Consider the following 20054-nt stretch of genomic DNA (forward strand, 5'->3'; position numbering starts at 1 on the left):
TTACCTATAAAGATAGTAACTTCTTTTCTCCAGGGAATTGTGAGAAATTATTTCCTAGTGAACTCTATTTAATTTTCAAGTCAGGTAGAAAAGTAATTGGTAAAGAGAGACTAAATTTATGTCCAATTTTATAATTCTACAGTAAACTAATGATAATGTTATTGAAACTGTTTGGCAGAAGGGTGTGTCATTATATGTTGTGCTCATGCAAACAGGTTTGTTCTGCTATAACTGTCAGCACTCTCTTTAACGTTAACATATGCTTGTGACTGGGTTCTTTGCACTCTCGTGTGGGAAAGTATAGACTGTGTCTATCCATTTAAGATACTTAAATCTATTTTTTGAACAGGAATGTTACACATTCTTATACCTAATTAGGCTGGCGACCGTTTTCCTTTATCATTTGAACGTTTAAATAGGTAAAATATTATCTGTTACGTGTTGTATAATTACGTAATTCTGGTTTTCACGTCCGATAGGCAACCTGCTTTAGGCACATCATGGTCAAAGCAACAAAATTTCTTTCAGAGGGTAACATTGCACTGCTTCTATGTACCATAATTGGTTAACAAAATAGTTTCAGAACTTAAATAACGAGCAGTATGAGTGTTAGACGTGGCTTTTCCCGTGACAGGACTATTTGTTCTGTTGTAACATTGCGCGTAGTAAACCAAATTTAGTAATAGATAGCACAAGCTACGTAAGCAGTTAATGTTATAAGATATCGCGCCAGTCGCATAAGAGTGGCCCCAGTAGCGCCACCACGAGGGTGCAAATCAGGTTCGCCTTAAACACACGTTGCACCGGTCGTTAGCGTTAGTTACCTTTGAATTCGACTCGGTGAGTTATTAACAAAACATGCCTTTAAGGTAGCAAAGACTCCATCATCAAGACGTCACTGAGTTTGGACAAGGTCGTGTAATAGGGCTACGGAAAGTTGACGTACCTTCTACGACACTGCAGAGAGTCTTTGCAGAAATGTGGCTACTGTACATGATTGCTGAGAGTGGTCACGGTTGCAAGAAGACCAGCTTCCTAGAGGAAAGAAAATCGTGTTCAGCATATCGCTCTGGCGCATCGTGCTGCATCTGCAGCAGCAATTTGAGCAGCAGTTGGTACTTCAGTAACACTGTCACAAATCGGTTACTTCAGGGACAGGGCTGAGCCGGACGGCCTGTCGCGTGATTTCCACTGGTCCCGAGCCTCCGCCGTTTGCTATTTCAGTGGTGTCAAGCGAGAGCACACTGGCGGGCAGAGTGGAGGGGTGGTGTTTTTCTAATGAAAACTGGTTCTGCCTCGATGCCAGTCATGAGCGTGTGTTGATCAGACAGAGTAGTTGAGGGCCTGCAACCCACCTGCCTGCGTGCTTAACACACTGGACCTACACCTGGAGTTATGGTCTGGGGTGCGATTTTGTAAGGCAGCAGGAGCCCTCTCGCGGTTATCTCACGCACGCTGACTTGAAATTAGTACGCCATTCTGGTGCTTCGACCTGTTAAACTGCCAGTCACGAACAAGGTTCTAGGGGATGTTTTCCAACAGGATAACCCTCGCCCAATTACCGCTGTTGTAACCCAACATGCTCTTCAGAGCGTCGACATATTGTCGTGGCCTTCTCGATCACCAGATCTGTCTCCAACCGAGCATGTATGGGACATCACTGGACATAAACTCCAAAGTCAGCCCCATTCAGCATTAGCTGTCCCTATACAGGCGGACGAAGTGCAAAACCGAAAAAAAGAATGTTCAAATGTGTGTGAAATCTTATGGGACTTAACTGTTGAGGTCATCAGTCCCTAAGCTTACACACTACTTAACCTAAATTATCCTAAGTACAAACCCACACACTCATGTCCAAGGGAGGACTCGAACCACCGCCGGGACCAGCCACACAGTCCATGACTTCAGCGCCCTAGACCGCTCGGCTAATCCCGCCCGGCGGGCCGCGTGCAACAGGTATGGAACTCTATCCTACAAACTGACATTCGGCATCTTTTCCACACAATGCATGCACGTTTTCAGGCTTGCGTTTAACATTCAGCCGGTTACACCGGTTGTTAATGTACCAGCATTTCACATTTGCAATGGCTTACCTCGCGCTCACATTGACCTGTGATCTAGCAATACTGGTTCAAATGGCTCTGAGCACTATTGGACAACATCTGCGGTCATCAGAACTACTTAAACCTAACCAACCTAAGGACATCACACACATCCATGCCAGAGGCAGGATTCGAATCAGCGACCGTAGTGGTCGCGTCGTTCCAGACTGAAGCGCCTAGAACCGCTCGGCCACGCTGGTCGGCTGATCTAGCAATACTAATCACTTCACTATATTACATAGAGAAAAACATTCCCAAAACTTCATCACTCTACATTAATTATTTTTGCGACAGACCGTGGTTGTGTTGAATAAATCAATGTATTCGTCGATCTTAGTACGGAATACTTCATCATGCGACGCCGTTGGCTGCGATGGACTCACCAGACGCCGTTGAGGAACCTGAAGAATATGAGGAGGGGCAGCGTGGGCATGAGGGCGGCCGCCACAGAGCACACCAAGTTGAGGGCGAGCGTCACCAGCAGCACCTGCCGCCGGCCGCGCGTGTCCGCCACGAAGCCCCACAGGTGCGAGCTCACGATCATGCCTGAGGATGGAACACCATGTTAATGCCGAAACATGTACTAGCCGCTCAGTTCAGAGACCTTGACACTCTCATGTCGTATCAGATAGCAGCAGAAGAACTATACACTGTGGCGCACAGAAGTCGTCGGATACCTCCTAATATCGTGTCAGATCTCCTTTTTCTGGTGTAGTGCAGCAACTCGGCATGGGATGGACTCCCAACAAGTCGTTGGGAGTCACATGCACAAATACTGAGCTATACTGCTTCTGCAGACTACATAACTGCGGAAGTGTTGCCGGTGTAGAATTTTATGCACGAACTGAGCTTTCGATTTTGTGCCATAAATGTTCGATGGGATTCACATAGGGAGATCTGGATTGCCAAATCATTCGCTCGAATTATGCAGTTATTTTCAAACCAACGGCGAACAATTATAGTCATCCATAAAAATTCCAGCGTTATTCGGCAACATTTAATCCATGAATAGCTGAAAGTTGCCGAATACAACCAGAGGGTCTAGTCCATTCCACGTAAAGAAATCATTGTAGAGAAACCACCACCTTCGCGGCTGCCCCCGTCAGAGGTTCGAATGCTCCCTCGGGCATGTGTGTGTGTGTGTGTGTGTGTGTGTGTGTGTGTGTGTGTGTGTGTGTGTGTGTGTTGTCCTTAGTGTAAGTTGGTTTAAGTTCGACTAAGTAGTGCGTAAGCCTAGGGACTGATGACCTCAGCAGTTGGTCCCACAGTCCTTACCAAAAATTTCCAGTTTTTCCAAAACCACCACCTTGTCCAGTGCCTTGTTGACAACTTGGGCGCATGGCTTTCTGGGGTTGCTCCACACTCGCTTCCTACAATCACCTCTTACCAACTGAAATCGGGATTCATTTGATCAGGTACGGTTTTCCAGCCGTCTAGGGTCCAACCGATATGGTCACGAGGCCAGGAGATCCGCTGCAGGCGGTGTCGTCGGGCTGTTAGCAAAGTCACTCGCGTCGGTCGTCTGCTGCCATAGCCCATTCATGCCAAATTCCGCCACACTGCCATAACGCATACGTTCCCCCTAAATGTCTTTTTCCAAAGTTGTTTCACAGAAAAAGACTGCACTGTTGTTCCTTCTCTAGACTGTCGCACAGATGACAAAATGGTAGATATCGAAATAGATGACAGAGGGATAGAAAAACAATTAAATTCGCTCAAAAGAGGAAAGGCCGCTGGACCTGATGCGATACCATTTCGATTTTACACAGCGTAGGCTAAGGAATTTGCCCCCCTTCTTGCAGCGGTGTACCGTAGGTCTCTAGAAAAGCGTAGCGTTCCAAAAAATTGGAAAAGGGCAGAGGTCATCCCCGTTTTCAAGAAGGGACGTCGAACAGATGTGCAGAACTATAGACCTATATCTCTAACGTCGATCAGTTCTAGAATTTCGGAACACGTATCATGTTCAAGTATAATGACTTTTCTGGAGACTGGAAATCCACTCTGTAGGAATCAGCATTGGTTTCGAAAACGACGATCGTGTGAAACCCAGCTCGCGCTATTCGCCCACGAGACTCAGAGAGCCATAGACACGGGTTACCAGGTAAATGCCGTGTATCTTGACTTCCTCAAGGAGTTTTATACAGTTCCCCACAGTCGTTTAATGAACAAAGTAAGAGCATATGGACTATCCGACCAATTGTGTGATTGGATTGAAGAGTTCCTAGATAATAGAACGCAACATGTCATCCTCGATAACAGAACGCAGCATGTCATTCTCAATTGAGAGAACTCCTCCGAATTAAGAGTGATTTCAGGTGTGCCGCAGGGGAGTGTCGTAGGACCGTTGCTATTCACAATATACATAAATGACCTTGTGGATAACATCAGAAGTTCACTGAGGCTTTTTGGGGGTGATGCTGTAGTATATCGAGAGGTTGTAACAATGGAAAATTGTACTGAAATGCAGGAGGATCTGCAACGAATTGACGCATGGTGCAGGGAATGGCAATTGAATCTCAATGTAGACAAGTGTAACATGCTGCGAATACATAGAAAGTAAGATCCTTTATCATTTAGCTACAATATAGCAGGTCAGCAACTGGAAGCAGTTAATTCCATAAATTATCTGGTAGTAGGCATTGGGAGTGATTTTAAATGGAATGACCGTATAAAATTAATCGTCGGCAAAGCAAATGCCAGACTGAGATTCACTGGAAGAATCGTAAGGAAATGCAGTCCGAAAACAAAGGAAGTAGCTTACAGTGCACTTGTTCGCCCACTGCTTCAATGCTGCTCACCAGTGTGTGATCCGTACCAGATAGGGTTGATAGAAGAGATAGGGAAGATCCAACAGAGAGCAGTGCGCTTCGTTACAGGATCAATTAGTAATCGCGAAAACGTTACGGAGATGATAGATAAACTCCAGTGGAAGACTGCAAGAGAGACGCTCAGTAGCTCGGTATGGGCTTTTGTCCAAGTTTCGAAAACATACCTTCACCGAGGAGTGAAGCAGTATATTGCTCCCTCCTACGTATATCTCGCGAAGAGACCATGAGGATAAAATCAGAGAGATTAGAGCCCACACAGAGGCATACCGACAATCCTTCTTTCCACGAACAATACGAGACTGGAACAGAAGGGAGAACCGATAGAGGTACTCAAGGTACCCTCCGCCACACACCGTCAGGTGGCTTGCGGATTATGGATGTAGATGTAGATGCGTCTAGCTCCAACTACCATTCCGCTCTCAAAGTCTATTAACCGCTGTCGTGCGCCCATAATCACGAATCACGTATCGCCGGAGTAAAAATACCTTGTGTGTGCGATACTACTGCCATCTGTACATGTGGAGATCGATATTTTATATCTTTTGTCACCTCCATGTATTACGCCACTCATCAAACAGGAGTTCAGGAATAGTGTGAATGATACATTTGCGGGAAGAGGTCTCCTTACGTAGTGAGTGGAGATTAGGGGACGTATCAGCTAAAGCACGGAGATGGAGTATACAGAGAAGAAAGCAGACGGCAGCTCCTTTGATTTCTCTTACGTCAAGCGAAACATTGCGCTTGGCGCAATATTGAATCCTCGCAAAAGCGAAACTATATAGCTGCTTACTACTACCGGTCGAAATGGACATTCTTACGAAACGGAAGTAATGTAACCGACGAAATGAAAACGTTTACGAAAGGGAACGCCAGTGAAATAAATTGTGATAAATCTTTAGCCAAAAACACGTCACATAAGCTTTTAAATTCATTATGTTCACATGTGTAATCTGTCAACTGCCACTACTTTTAACTTCAGGTAACATTCAAGCTGCTTTGTTTTGTAAATATCGTTCTTTTTCCTTGCAGCAATTTCATTATTTTCTTAATGTTTTTCCTGGGACTTTGAGCGTATAAATCATCTTCACTTCCAACAGAAACAGCTGTTGTAGGACACTTTGCAGGAGTTTCAGTGTTTGTGTCAGTGCTGGAATTTTCATTCATGTTTTTAACCTGAAAGTAGCATATAGGTATTATTTACTTCCACGTCTGGATGAACAGTCAATAATGACGATTGACAGTCGTCCGAAATTAATTAGAAATAAACTAGCGTGGACGGATAGCTAAACAGCTTAAAGAAATTGGTCGTCGTAAGTGGGATATACGGGTTCGTGTCCTGGTCGGACTCAAATTTTCACATGTCACTAATAGATACAATATCTATATCTAACACAGTTGATGCCAAGATATTCGCAGTCAGCGTATTTATTTCGAATTAAAATAGATATTACTCTGAATGAAGACAGTAGACTGCATTGATACTTAATTTATGTAAAAGTTTTAAGTTAGTCCAAGATCCAAAAATTCACTCTGGCGTATTATGTAATATGAATCATATTCTTTAAATAAAAGACGATTCATGTGTTGCAAAGAAACTTCTGCCAAGCTTTGTCCTAAATATGAGTTGTGTTTGAGCGTTGCCATTATGCAACTGTTAGTGTGGAACGTGTTCTTCATCATTTTCTTCCAGCAGTAACTATGACAATAAATCGTAATCACTAATTTGAGAAACATGTGTCTCCTTGGACGAACTGTTCACGATTGAGCTGCCGGTTGCTTGCATGTTGCGCCATGAGGTAGTACACTCGTATAAAAATATAGATATGTTAAAGAGCTAGGTAACTAAAAACACAGTCGTATTAAAATTCAGTGTTTTGTCAAAATTTCAAAACACTTGGTCAAGAACTTTCGAAGATACATAAATTTGAAAAAAAAAAGAACATTTACATTTTTATTTATATGTGTTACGAAATCTTCTACTAAAATCTTTTGGGGAGGGTGTGGAAGGGGGAGCCATGATCCTGCCGCTGTGCCCCTCCCCCCCTCTCTCTCTCTGTCTCTCTCTCTCTCTCTATGTCTATGTCTCTCTCTTTATCTTTCTCTCTCGGCAACGGATACGGTTCTCTCCGTGAGGACAGAGCCACATGAAAAATGTCTAGTCGGCTCACCTCGTAAGACAGATCTGTACAAGAGAAGAAGGAGAAGCCACGACCAGCGAGACACAGTGTTAGTGACGTACGTACTCACCCACGTAGATGGTTCCGCTGAGGAAGCCCTTTTCGAATGACGTCATGTCGAAGTCGCACTGGGCCGCCGGCGTGACGTAGGCCGCCGCCAGAGACTCGAAAATCATGGAGATGAGGCAGAAGCCGCAGACAGTCACCAGCACGTAATGGAAGCGGCCCACCCCTGGAACACACGCATCGCTACCAGCTGTGATTGATCTTGCGGGCTTCCCGAAGATGTATCCGGTGGAGGACAATTAGGACTTCACAGTGCAGTTCCTCGCGTACCAGCAATATTTACTTAGGTACGCATTTCGTCTGGTAACATTACGGCCTTCTGGCCCACAAACCAGACATACTCAGGAAGTTGAGTCTCCACTGCATATGGTACATGAACAGCCCATAGTTAATATATGTAATGAATGTAAATGTGGCTTATCCAAGCATGGCACTAGGACATCCTCTCCCAGGCCTAAGGGGATTGTACAGTCCTCCATGCCCCAACCATGCAGAAGGTTTTAGTTTGGAACTGCGGTGTTTGGTCGAAGATGTGGGTGTCAAAAGATGGCCTCACAACAATGAACTTCTGATGGACAGTCGATGAAGAGCTGGGAATCAAGTGCCAAAACGTTCGAGTATATTGGAGAATTTTGTAAAATGTTTGATAAAGAATTTTCCAGAAGGTTCTAGAAATCTCTAAAATGTTCCAGAATGTACTAGAATTTATTTCGTATCCCATCACTTTCATTTTCCCTAATCTGCTTTAAACGATTTCCAAGAGTATGTTGAAGCATGGATCTAGTCATCGCCTGTATATGTCTTTCTGATCTGGACTATATCCCCACCAGAAAAGTATAATCGAAGATTTGAGAACATTCTTAAATATCCTGGAACATCTTGGGATATTCTGGAAAATTCTACAATATTCTGGAAAATCCTAAAACATTCTGGAACATTCCAGAAAACTCTACGATTTTCCCTGAAAACACTAGAACATTCTGAAATATTATAGAGCACTGATGGTTTTCTTGTAGTGCAGTATAGAGATTTTACAGCGGCAGTCGTTGTGGTTGTAGAGCTACGAGTGTCTGCAGTCGTTGCCATCACACTGTGTTGGTCACTAGAACACGTTCTGTCTCTTTCCAGTCAACATACTTTTCGAGAGAAAAATTAGATATGGTTCTATAATGATCTCGAGCTTTTACAAGTATTGTCGAATATCAACATACGTTTTTTTCTAGAAGATTCCAGAATGGTCTAGAATAGTCCGGAGTGCTTTATGAGGGTGATTTGATAAGTCTGGTAAATTTCCATGAAAGAAGGGAACATTTTTGTACTGCCTTCATATTTTGTAAGCCTGATTGTCTATGGACAGAGTGATATTTTACGAAAGTTTTGAGGTTATAGCTAAGCTACTGTTTACTAAACATTGCCTTGGGTGATAGAAGTATGCTAAGTACGATGTATACAAATTTATTTGTTTATTTTTTTGGTTACTTAGGCAGTATTGAAGATAATAAACTAATATAACACATTTATAAAAAGCAGTAATTCATACTGCTTGTATGAGAACAAAAACTGTCAGTCGACAACATGGCGGATAACGCAGTGCGCCTGTGTAAAATACGTGACAAAAACATGTTTGTGCTGTTACAAAAAAGAAGAAAAGCCAAGAAGAAACAAGGAGAGGAGAACGTAAGTAAAATTAACAACTGATAGTGCGTAACTTTAAACTCGCGAAATTGAAGTAAATGATTGGAATCGATGCTTTTGCACAGGCCAGCTGCAGCATCCAAACTGCTGTCGAGATTGTACCACTGTAGAAACTGAAGATACATGTAATTTGCCAGCTGAAGATGGGTGCAAACCCGAAATGCATATTGGCATAAATAAAGCTCAATAAAAAAAAGTGGCTGGTCGCTGTATTTTTATAGTAAAATATCATTAGAAGAAAATCGAGATCCATGCTGTTATTAAACATTTTCATTTGATGGGTTGGATTACTGTACAGATCAAATCAGAACTGGATGAAGTTCACGCGGGCTCTGCACCACCATTAAAGACAATTTACTTTTCGATTCATGAATTTAAACGTGGTCAGTCAAGCACCGAAGATGAAGCATGCTCCATCAATCCGATTGAGGTCACCACAAAGGAAGCCTTTGACAAAATCCATAATAATTCAAAAGCCAAGATTGCTTAAATACTGGATGACCGGTTTCAACTCACCAAAGGTGCCATCATCGGATCTGTGAAGATATAACGTGACAGGTTTGACGGAGGGCTTACATGAGTTACACTATACACATCACTATTAGTACAGTACCACATACCTGAATGGAGGTTAACGTTTATGAACCATTTGGCTATAACGACACATGAGGTAGGCCAGCTGATATAAAATCATTGTCACAAAAATAAAAAACAACTGCTCTCATAGTCATTATTTTCCATCAGATGTGTAAAACCGAAATCACAATATAAAACTACTTGGTACATGACCGCTGCTCGACTAACAACGGTCGGCATCACACTGCCCTATTCCGCGCTGGTTTCACCTGCTGCGGTTCTAGTGGTTCACGTCCGGCCACCAGATAGCGCTGTCCAGCAGTGCACACACAGTCCCACAGTGTAACCACTCATTACTACCTTTTTTTTTTTTTTCATTTATTGAATTTCAATTCCCCCCGAAGGGGGCGGGCTGGCAGCAGCTTAGTACGCCGCTCTTCAGCCGACAGATTTTGTGACAAAGAGCAAGAGAACAAATAAGAAAAACAACAGGCGACAAAATCGGAGACTTAGAGAGTAACAAGGCGAAAAGAAATCGTGGAACTTAAAACAACAACACAGGGATGATGACGCTAATAAAAATACATACGAAGTAGACAGGGAAAACAATAGACAATTAAAAAACACGGCGACAGTCTGGATTCTGTTCGCAAAGGAAATAAAATTCACACCGAGCGACAGCATGGTTTCTGTTCGCAACACGAGAAAGACAAACAACACTGAATAGTCACTGGAACACTGCACTAAAAAGTTGGCAAATGTGACACCACAGTCGAGAGCAGGTGGGGGGAAACTGGACAGAAGATGGGAAAACGAAAAAGGGGGGGAAAGGAGAGTAAAAGCGAAGGGGGGAGCCGAGAAAGGAGCTGAAGGAGGATGAGGACCCATAAGAGGGGTGGGGGGCAGACGCGACAGGGAGTGGGGTAGGCAGAGGAGGGGAATACAAAAGGACTGGGGGGGGGGAGAAGGGAGGTAGGGAGCGGTGTAGTGGGGGGAAGAACAGGACAGAAGTGGGGGGGGGGGGGGAGAGGGAGCCCAGGGAAAGGACAGAGGAAAGGAGGGGGATGGAGGATCAGAGTTGATAGGAAGGATAAATGGAGGGAGAGAGGGCATCATCCGGGAGGGGGAGCTGACGGAAGCCACCTTGGGAAAGGAGATGGAGGGTGTAGAGATGGAGGGTAGGGGGGACACAACGGTGAAGACGTGGCAGGGGGCGGGGATGGGAGAGGAGAGGAGCAACCAGGGGGTGAGGGGGTTCAAGACGGCGGGAGGTGTAGAGGATGCGGATATGTTCGAGGAAGAGGAGCAGATGGGGGAAAGGAATGAGATCATAGAGGATCCGCGTGGGGGACGGGAGGCGGATACGGAAGGCGAGGCGGAGTGCATGATGCTCAAGGATCTGGAGGGACTGATAGAATTTGGGGGGGGGCAGATATCCAGGCAGGACTGGCATAACAGAGGATGGGACGGATTAAGGATTTGTAGGTGTGGAGGATGGTGGAGGGGTGCAACCCCCATGTCCGGCCAGAGAGGAGTTTGAGGAGGCGGAGGCGGTTGTGGGCTTTGGATTGGATGGATCGGAGATGAGGGATCCAGGTGAGGTGACGGTCAATGGTGAGGCCAAGGTAGGTGAGGGTGGGGGTGAGACGGACAGGACGTGCGCAGACAGTAAGGGAGAAATCCAGGAGCCGGAAGGAGCGAGTGGTACGACCTACGATGATTGCCTGGGTCTTGGAAGGATTTAGTTTCAGGAGCCATTGGTTACACCATGCAGAAAAAAGGTCAAGGTGATTCTGGAGAAGGCGTTGGGACCGTTGGAGGGTAGGAGCGAGGGCGAGGAATGCGGTGTCATCAGCATATTGCAAGAGGTGCACTGGAGGGGGGGGTTGGGGCATATCGGCCGTGTACAGGAGGTAGAGGAGAGGGGAGAGGACAGAGCCCTGGGGCACACCGGCAGAGGGGTAGAAGGTGTGGGAATTGGCATGATGGATGGTAACGTAGGAGGGGCGGCGGGAGAGGAAGGAGGCCACCAGACGGATGTAGTTGATAGGAAGGGCGTAGGTTTGGAGTTTAAACAGGAGACCGGGATGCCAGACACGGTCGTAGGCCTTTTCAAGGTCAAGTGAGACAAAAATGGCGGAGCGACGGGAGTTAAGCTGGAGGGAGAGGAGATGAGTGAGGCGGAGGAGTTGGTCATCAGCAGAGAAGGAAGGTCGAAAGCCACATTGGGTGTTTGGGAGGAGGTGGTTTTGGTGGAGGTGGAGATGGATGCGCCGGGAAAGGATGGATTCCAAGAGCTTGCTGAACACCGACGTGAGACAGATAGGACGATAGGAAGAGGCATCAGATGGAGGCTTATTGGGTTTGGAGAACATCAGGATACGGGAGGTTTTCCACAGGTCGGGATAGAAGCCAGTGGCAAGGATGACATTGTAGAGGGCGGCAAGGAGGGAAAGGAAGGAGGGAGGGCAGTGTTTGAGGTGGCGGTAGGTAACGCAGTCGTGGCCGGGAGCAGTGTTGCGTTTAGTGCGGAGTGTGAGGCTGATGTCCTGTGTAGTGATGGGAGTGTTAAGTGCAGATGGTGGGGTGTGGCCCAAGTACTGGAAGCTAGGAGCAAGGGGAGGAACAGAGGTATCCGTACGGTCCACGACATCAGGGAAGAGGGAATAATCAAAGTGGGGATCATCTGGGATGGAAAAAACATCAGAGAGGTGGGAGGCAAAGTGGTTGGCCTTACTGAGGTTGTCAGGAAAGGGACGGTCATTAAGGAGGAGAGGGTACTGGGGGGTGGGGCGGTTCCCAGTAAGGCGGTGGAAAGCAGACCAATACTTGGAAGAGTTGATGGGGAGCGTGGTGTTGAGGTGTGTACATGTCTGGTGCCAGGCTCGGCGTTTCTTCGCAACAAGCAGGTCTCATTACTACTACGATACAACTTTACTATTACTGTTAATCAAATACCATGCTAAGAACACTTTCGCATACACTCACTGTACATACTATACATGCTATGCATACTATACATACTATAAAGTACGTCAATTACAGAGTAAAAACATCTGAAGCAAAGGCATTATCGATATTAGCGCCATAAAAACTACATAATTTACCCTTATTGATATATGGAAGTCAGGAATTTACACATAGTAAGCTGTTCATAACACGACTTGATACAATGTGACGAGTGATCAAAACCTATATGCTGGGCTTTACGTGTCTGGGCACTACGGTTGAATCGCTAAAAAAAAGTACTAACGTGCTATAAAAGGCTGTCATCATCTATACACTCATTATGAACGTAGTACGGACGGACTATGAAAACCTGCATAGGCACACGAAATTAAGGAAGGCCAGGTCAGAAAAGTCTATAGGTGGTTTTTCCGAGCATAACAGATACACAACACCAATCATAGTTTCTGAACACGCCGCACAGGATCTCTAGAGCACCGCATCAAATATGTCAAAGAAATTCTAATTGGTCGTTCAACAATTTGCTTGGAAACCTCTTTCTGTTTTTGTAAATTTCTAGATAGATAGATGTAAATTTCTATGTTTTCCAAAACGTTGAGTTTGCTTCCTTTAGGTCCTTTACGCAAGATTTTCATACCTTGTTGCACATCAGTAAGTTTATGGTTCGAGTCCCGCAGATGGTCACCCAAAGCGGATTTATTGTGGGCACCCGTGTGCTCACGAGTGCGCGTAAAAAACCATCTCCCCGTTTACCCCACATAAAAGCCATCACACCCGCCACATTTTAATCTGTATACCCCTGTGTTCCTAAATTTATCGGTGGTGTCTTCAATCGTATGGCTAAGTTTCGAGTGCAAACTATTTTTCGTGCTAAATGCCAGGACCATGCCGGACTTACGAAACTGTTGGTGTATTCTGTCAGAAGACGGGCCTTGATATGTCATTGGAACATACTTTTTACCCCTACTATTGTTAGACGGCCTTCCCTTCTTGCCCCTGCTTTTTTTTAATTTTTGTATACAACCTGTCCACCATGGCCGCATCATAACCATTGCTGCAGGCTCTATGCTTGAGAACATCTATCTCTTGAATGAGATTTTCACTCTGCAGCGGAGTGTACTTTGCTATGAAACTTCCTGGCAGATTAAAACTGTGTACCGAACCGAGACTCGAACTCCGGACCTTTGCCTTCCGCAGGCAAGTGCTCTACCTTCTGAGCTACCCAAGCACGACTGTCTGCCAGGAAATTTCATATCAGCGCACACTCCGCTGGAGAGTGAAAATCTCATTCTGGAAACATCCCCCAGGCTGTGGCTAAGCCATGTCTCCGCAATATCCTTTGTTTCAGGAGTGCTAGTTCTGCAAGGTTCGCAGGAGAGCTTCTGTAAAGTCTGGAAAGTAGGAGACGAGTTTCTGGCAGAAGTAAAGCTGTCAGGACGGGGCGTGAGTCGTGCTTGGGTAGCTCAGATGATAGAGCACTTGCCCGCGAAAGGCAAAGGTCCCGAGTTCGAGTCTCGGTCCGGCACACAGTTTTAATCTGCCAGGAAGTGTCATCTATCTCTTGTCTAACGCTGCAACGGCAGCTTTGACAGCCCATATATCATTGAGCAAAAATTGGACTTTTTATACTTAGATGGATGGTTGGATTGCGCATGAATAACAACGCCTGTAGCTACTGGTTTGCTGTAAATGCTAAACGTATGACGGCCGGCTGCTTTAGTAATAGTGAGGTCTAAGTAGCTAATATTATTATTACTTTCAACTTCTACTGTAAATATGATCTGCTTATGCATAGCATTCAGCGCATTTAAATAATCATTGATATCTATTCTATCACCTATGATGATGGCTATAATGTCATCTACATATCTCTTATAATAAACCGTTTTCTCTCTTAGCGCTATGTTGTCCCTGAATAACTTACTTTCCAGGCTGTTTAGCGTACTAGCTAGGCAACTGCCCATTGCTAAGCCATCACTCTGACTGTAATACTTGTTATTAAACTGAAAGCAGTTAAACGATAGTGACGTTTCTAGTAGATCGACAAATTCCACAAGTTCGGCGTGGCTCAGCTTACAATTCTTTATCAAATTATTCTTGAGCGCTTCAAGACACTCTTTAATTGAAATATTAGTATACAAATTTTTTATATCAAAAGATATCAGACATGCGCCCTCTGCTACTGCTACATCCTTCAAGAAATTTGCTAACTCATAAGTATTCTTTAAACTGTAAGAGGTTTCAAGCGCATATAGTTTTTTCAACTTACTATTAAGATATTTGTTCGACTTGGCATTAGGCGCTTTCCTTCCATCCACAATCAGCCTAATGCTTTTTTCTACTTTGCCTACCTGTGCCTTAATCTTAGGTAATTTGACCGCCATCATTTTTAAATCACACCTAGTTTATCATCCAACAAAAAATGCGACCAATCTATTGCTTTCCTAACTTTCGTATTGTTGTTGTTGTTGTTGTGGTCTTCAGTCCTGAGACTGGTTTGATGCAGCTCTCCATGCTACTATCTCCTGTGCAAGATTTTTCATTCCCCAGTACCAACTGCAACCTACATCCGTCTGAATCCGTTTAGTGTATTCATTTCTTTGTCTCCCTCTACGATTTTTACCCTCCGCGCTGCCCTCCAATACTAAATTGATGATCCCTTGATGCCTCAGAACATGTCCTACCAACCGGTCCCTTCTTCTTGTCAAGTTGTGCCACAAACTGCTCTTATCCCCAATTCTATTCAATATCTCCTCATTAGTTATGTGATCTACCCATCTAATCTTCAGCATTCTTCTGTAGCACCACATTTCCAAAACTTCTATTATCTTCCTGTCCAAACTATTTATCGTCCACGTTTCACTTCCATACATGGCTACACTCCATACAAATACTTTCAGAAACGACTTCCTCACACTTAAATCTATACTCGATGTTAACAAATTTCTCTTCTTCAGAAACGCTTTCCTTGCCATTGCCAGTCTACATTTTATATCCTCTCTACTCCGACCATCATCAGTTATTTTCCTCCCCAAATAGCAAAACTCCTTTACTACTTTAAGTGTCTCATTTCCTAATCTAAATCCCTCAGCATCACCCGACTTAATTCCATTCCATTATCCTTGTTTTGCTTTTGTTGATGTTCATCTTATATCCTCCTTTCAAGACACTATCCATTCCGTTCAACTACTCTTCCAAGTCCTTTGCTGTCTCTGACAGAATTACAATGTCATCGTCTAACCTCAAAGTTTTTATTTCTTCTCCATGGATTTTAATACCTACTCCGAATTGCCGCGCGGGATTAGCCGAGCGGTCTTAGGCGCTGCAGTCATAGGCTGTGCGGCTGATCCCTGCGGAGGTTCGAGTCCTCCCTCGGGCATGGGTGTGTGTGTTTGTCCTTCGGATAATTTAGGTTAAGTAGTGTGTAAGCTTAGGGACTGATGACCTTAGCAGTTAAGTCCCATAAGATTTCACACACATTCTTTCTTTCTACTCCGAATTGTTCTTTTGTTTCCTTTACTGCTTGCTCAATATACAGATTGAATAACATCGGGGAGAGGCTACAACCCTTCCCAAACGCTGCTTCCCTTTCATGCCCCTCGACTCTTATAACTGCCATCTGGTTTATGTACAAATTGTAAATAGCTTTTCGCTTCCTGTATTTTACCCCTGCCACCTTTAGAATTTGAAAGAGAGTAATCCAGTCAACAATGTCAAAAGTTTTCTCTAAGTCTACCTCCGTATTGAACTTATTAATTGGATTCTTAGTCATTTGCGTGATGATGTTTTAGCGAAAAAATCGCTCTGTTTTGGAAACATAGTGAGCTTCCCAAATGCATACAGGCCCCCACCGACCGAGCTGTCTCAATATCCCAACCGGAGTACCTCAGTACGTCACATCGGTACTCAGTTCGCATTGCAGACCAGTACGTCGCTCTGTGCTCTTCCACAGTGACAGTCGTCGAGAGAATATGGTTTGCGAAGACAGTCCTCTTTCGCATAGCCTGAAATTGGCTGGCGGCTTTGGATTTTGAATGGATACGTGCGTAGGCTCTGTGTCAGTATTTTATGCGTGCTGAAACGTTTCAAATCAGTGTCTGCTAGAAATCTTCGCACGACTTTCCTGAGTGTTGCACAATAATTCCAGAAAGCATGCCGACGTTGTCAGGACTAACTACAATTTGCCTTGGACCAACATTTCCCGAAAGAGCATCAGCTAAGCTGCTTATCAGTTGGAATTAGACGAAGGGCTTGCGAACGGCTTCCACCTTGGATCCTTTTGAAAAATTAAATCGTGTTTGATAACTGCTCCTTGTTGCCGTAGGGCTGTGATCTAGCCTGTCGCATTCAATTATAACAAAAGTAGGTTGTTCAATGAAATTTATGATTTCAACCTCTTTCACAATATATTGCAGTGCCTGTGTTATTCTGAATAACGATGCAAAGTTCATTTAGACATGCTTGATCTACAAAGGAACAGCCACTGCGGCAACTACAGTTTTCACGAAATACATTAAATATATTTGCAATTGCGAATATCGACAACCATTAGGTGTAGAATGGAAAAACAACAGTGAAAATTTGTGCAGGACGGGTCTTGAACCCGGATTTCCCGCTAATCGCGAGCGCTGACCTTACCTTCTTTTTTTTTTTGTTATCTTAGACTACTGGCCATTAAAACTGCTACACCACCAAGATTACGTGCTACAGACGCGAAATTTAACCGACAGGAAACAGATGCTGTGATATGCAAATTATTAGCCTTTCAGAGCATTCACACAAGGTTGGCGCCGGTGGCGACACCTACAACGTGCTGACATGAGGAAAGTTTCGAACCGATTTCTCATACACAAACAGCACTTGACCGGCGTTGCCTGGTGAAATGTTGTTGTGATGCCTCGTGTAAGGAGGAGAAACGCCTACCGTCACGTTTCCGACTTTGATAAAGGTCGGATTCTAGCCTATCGCGATTGCGGTTTATCGTATAGCGACATTGCTGCTCGCGTTGGTCGAGATCCAATCACTATTAGCAGAATATGGAATCGGTGGGTTCAGGAAGGTAATACGGAACGCCGTGCTGGATCCCAGCGGCCTCGTATCACTAGCAGTCGAGATGACAGGTATCTTATCCGCGTGGCTGTAACGGATCGTGCAGCTACGTCTCGATCCGTGAGTCAACACAAGGGGACGTTTGCAAGACAACAACCATCTGCACGAACAGTTCGACGACGTTTGCAGCAGCATGGACTATCAGCTCGAAGACCATGGCTGCGGTTACCCTTGACGCTGAATCACAGAGAGGAGCGCCTGCGATGGTGTACTCAACGACGAACCTGGGTGCACGAATGGCAAAACGTCATTTCTTCGGATGAATCCAGGTTCTGTTTACAGAATAATGATGGTGATGGTCGCATCCGTGTTTGGCGACATCGCGATGAACGCACATTGGAAGCGTGTATTCGTCATCGCCATACTAGCGTACTACCCAGCGTGATGGTATGGGGTGCCATTGTTTACACGTCTCGGTCACCTCTTGTTCACATTGACGCCACTTTGAACAGTGGACGTTACATTTCAGATGTGTTACGACCCGTGGCTCTACCCTTCATTCGATCCCTGCGAAACCCTACATTTCAGCAGGATAATGCACGACCACATGTTGCAGGTCCTGTACGGGCCTTTCTGGCCAGCACATTCTCCATATCTCTCACCAATTGAAAACGTCTGGTCAATGGTGGCCGAGCAACTGGCTTGTCACAATACGCCAGTAACTACTCTTGATGAACTGTGGTATCATGTTAAAGCTGCATGGGCAGCTGTCCCTTTGCACGCCATCCAAGCTCTGTTTGACTCAATGGCCAGGCGTATCAAGGCCGTTATTACGGCCAGAGGTGGTTGTTCTGTTTCCTGATTTCTGAGGATCTATGCACCCAGATTGCGTGAAAATGTACTCACATGTCAGTTGTAGTATGATATATTTGTCCAACGAATAGTGTATAATCTGCATTTCTTCTTGGTGTAGCAATTTTAATGACCAGTAGTATATTTTCTTCGTTATAGTTCGTTGCATTTGTTCATGGCGGATGTCCCCTGACGCTTGTTCCAGTTCATAGCCGTTCCACTGACTCAGTTTTTTTATTACAGAGGGCAGCTAACCTCAGACCGAACACGCTGAGCTACGTTGCCGGCACCATTTGGCTATCCGTGCACGATTCACGGCCAGACCCAAAGTTACCTTTGCCGTCGACTATGCGTCTACGACCTGTACTCGTACATCTATCATGGATATTCCCGTACAGGCGAGATATTTTACCTGGAAATTGCTTGCCCGATATCGGCGGGTAAATACGATATTACAGTGCCTATGTTATTACGAATTATGAAGCAATGTTGCTTCGGACATGCATGCACGCCCAAAGGGCACGTGACTGACGACGTATGGAAGATTGGGTCTGGCCATGAATCGTGCACGGATAGCCAAATGGTGAGGCGACCGCTCGCGATAAGCGGGAAATCCGGTTTCGAGCCCCGGTCCTGCACGAATTTTCATTGTCATCGTTACATTCTACAGCTGATGGTTGTCTGTTAACGTGCTTCTTAACGGCTGTAGTTACTGCAGTGCCTGCTCCTTTGGACATGTATGCAGGTTAATGTAAGTGCGAGATAAACTATTCCAAATGTGAAATGCTGGTACATTAATAGTCGGCGTAACCGCTAGAAAGTTGAATGCAAGCATGCAAACCTGCACGCACTGTGCTGGATGTCAGTTTGTGGGATGGAGTTCCATGCCTATCGGACTTGATCGGTCAGTACAGGAACAGTTAACGCTGGTGTTGTTGTCCGATGACGTCACACACGTGCTTTATTGGAGACAGATCTGGTGATCGAGCAGGCCAAGGCAACATGTCGGCGCTCGGTAGAGCATGCTGGGCTACCACATCGGTATGTGGGAGAGCGTTATCCCCTTGGAAAACACTCACTGGAATACTGTTCATAAATGGCAGCACAATATGAAGAATCAGGAGAACGACGTACAGATTTGCAGTCTCGGAGCGTGGGGTAACCACTAGGAAGCTGCTGCTGTCATACGAAGTAGGTGTATGTCCTGTGTCTGTAGCATGCACGCAGGCAGGTTGGTTGGTTGCAGGCCCTCAACTGACCTCCTTTTAACCAACACACGGCCATCACTGGCACCGAGGCAGTACCAGCTTCCATCAGAAAACACAACAGACCTCCACCAAGCTCTCCAATGAGCTCTCGTTTGACACCACTGAAGTCGCAAATGGCGGTGTTTTGGTGTCAGTGGAACGCACGCTACATGGCGTCTGTGTCGGAGCTGTCCTCGAAGTAACCAATTTGTAACAGTTCGCTACGTCACTGCGGTGCCAACTGCTGCTGCAGATGCAGTACGATGTGCCACCGCCATACGCCGAGCACGACTTTCTGCCCTCTCGGAAGCTGGTCTTCTTGCAACCGTACTTTTTCGTGCCCACTGCAGCCAGCAATCACGTACAATGCTACCTTCCTGCCTAGTCTCTGTGCAGTATCGCAGAAGGAACATCCAGCTCTCATAGCCCTAGTACATGACGTCGTTCAAAGCCATTGATGACAACCGAGCGAGGTGGCGCAGTGGTTAGACACTG

The 20054-nt window shown here is 45.2% G+C and overlaps 1 protein-coding gene across 1 annotated transcript in view; it reads right to left on the bottom strand.

Annotated features, from left to right (window-relative positions):
• Positions 1–20054, bottom strand: part of LOC124552340 (synaptic vesicle glycoprotein 2A-like) — a 150373-nt gene that overhangs the window by 123642 nt on the left and 6677 nt on the right. The window contains exons 3-4 of the mRNA XM_047126610.1: positions 7178–7339; positions 2486–2648 (exon numbers count right to left, since the gene is read on the bottom strand). Coding sequence (XP_046982566.1) covers positions 2486–2648; positions 7178–7339 — 325 coding nt within the window. The remainder of the gene's footprint in view (positions 1–2485; positions 2649–7177; positions 7340–20054) is intronic.

This window comes from Schistocerca americana, chromosome 10 (assembly GCF_021461395.2).
Source record: "Schistocerca americana isolate TAMUIC-IGC-003095 chromosome 10, iqSchAmer2.1, whole genome shotgun sequence".
Lineage (NCBI taxonomy): Eukaryota > Metazoa > Arthropoda > Insecta > Orthoptera > Acrididae > Schistocerca > Schistocerca americana.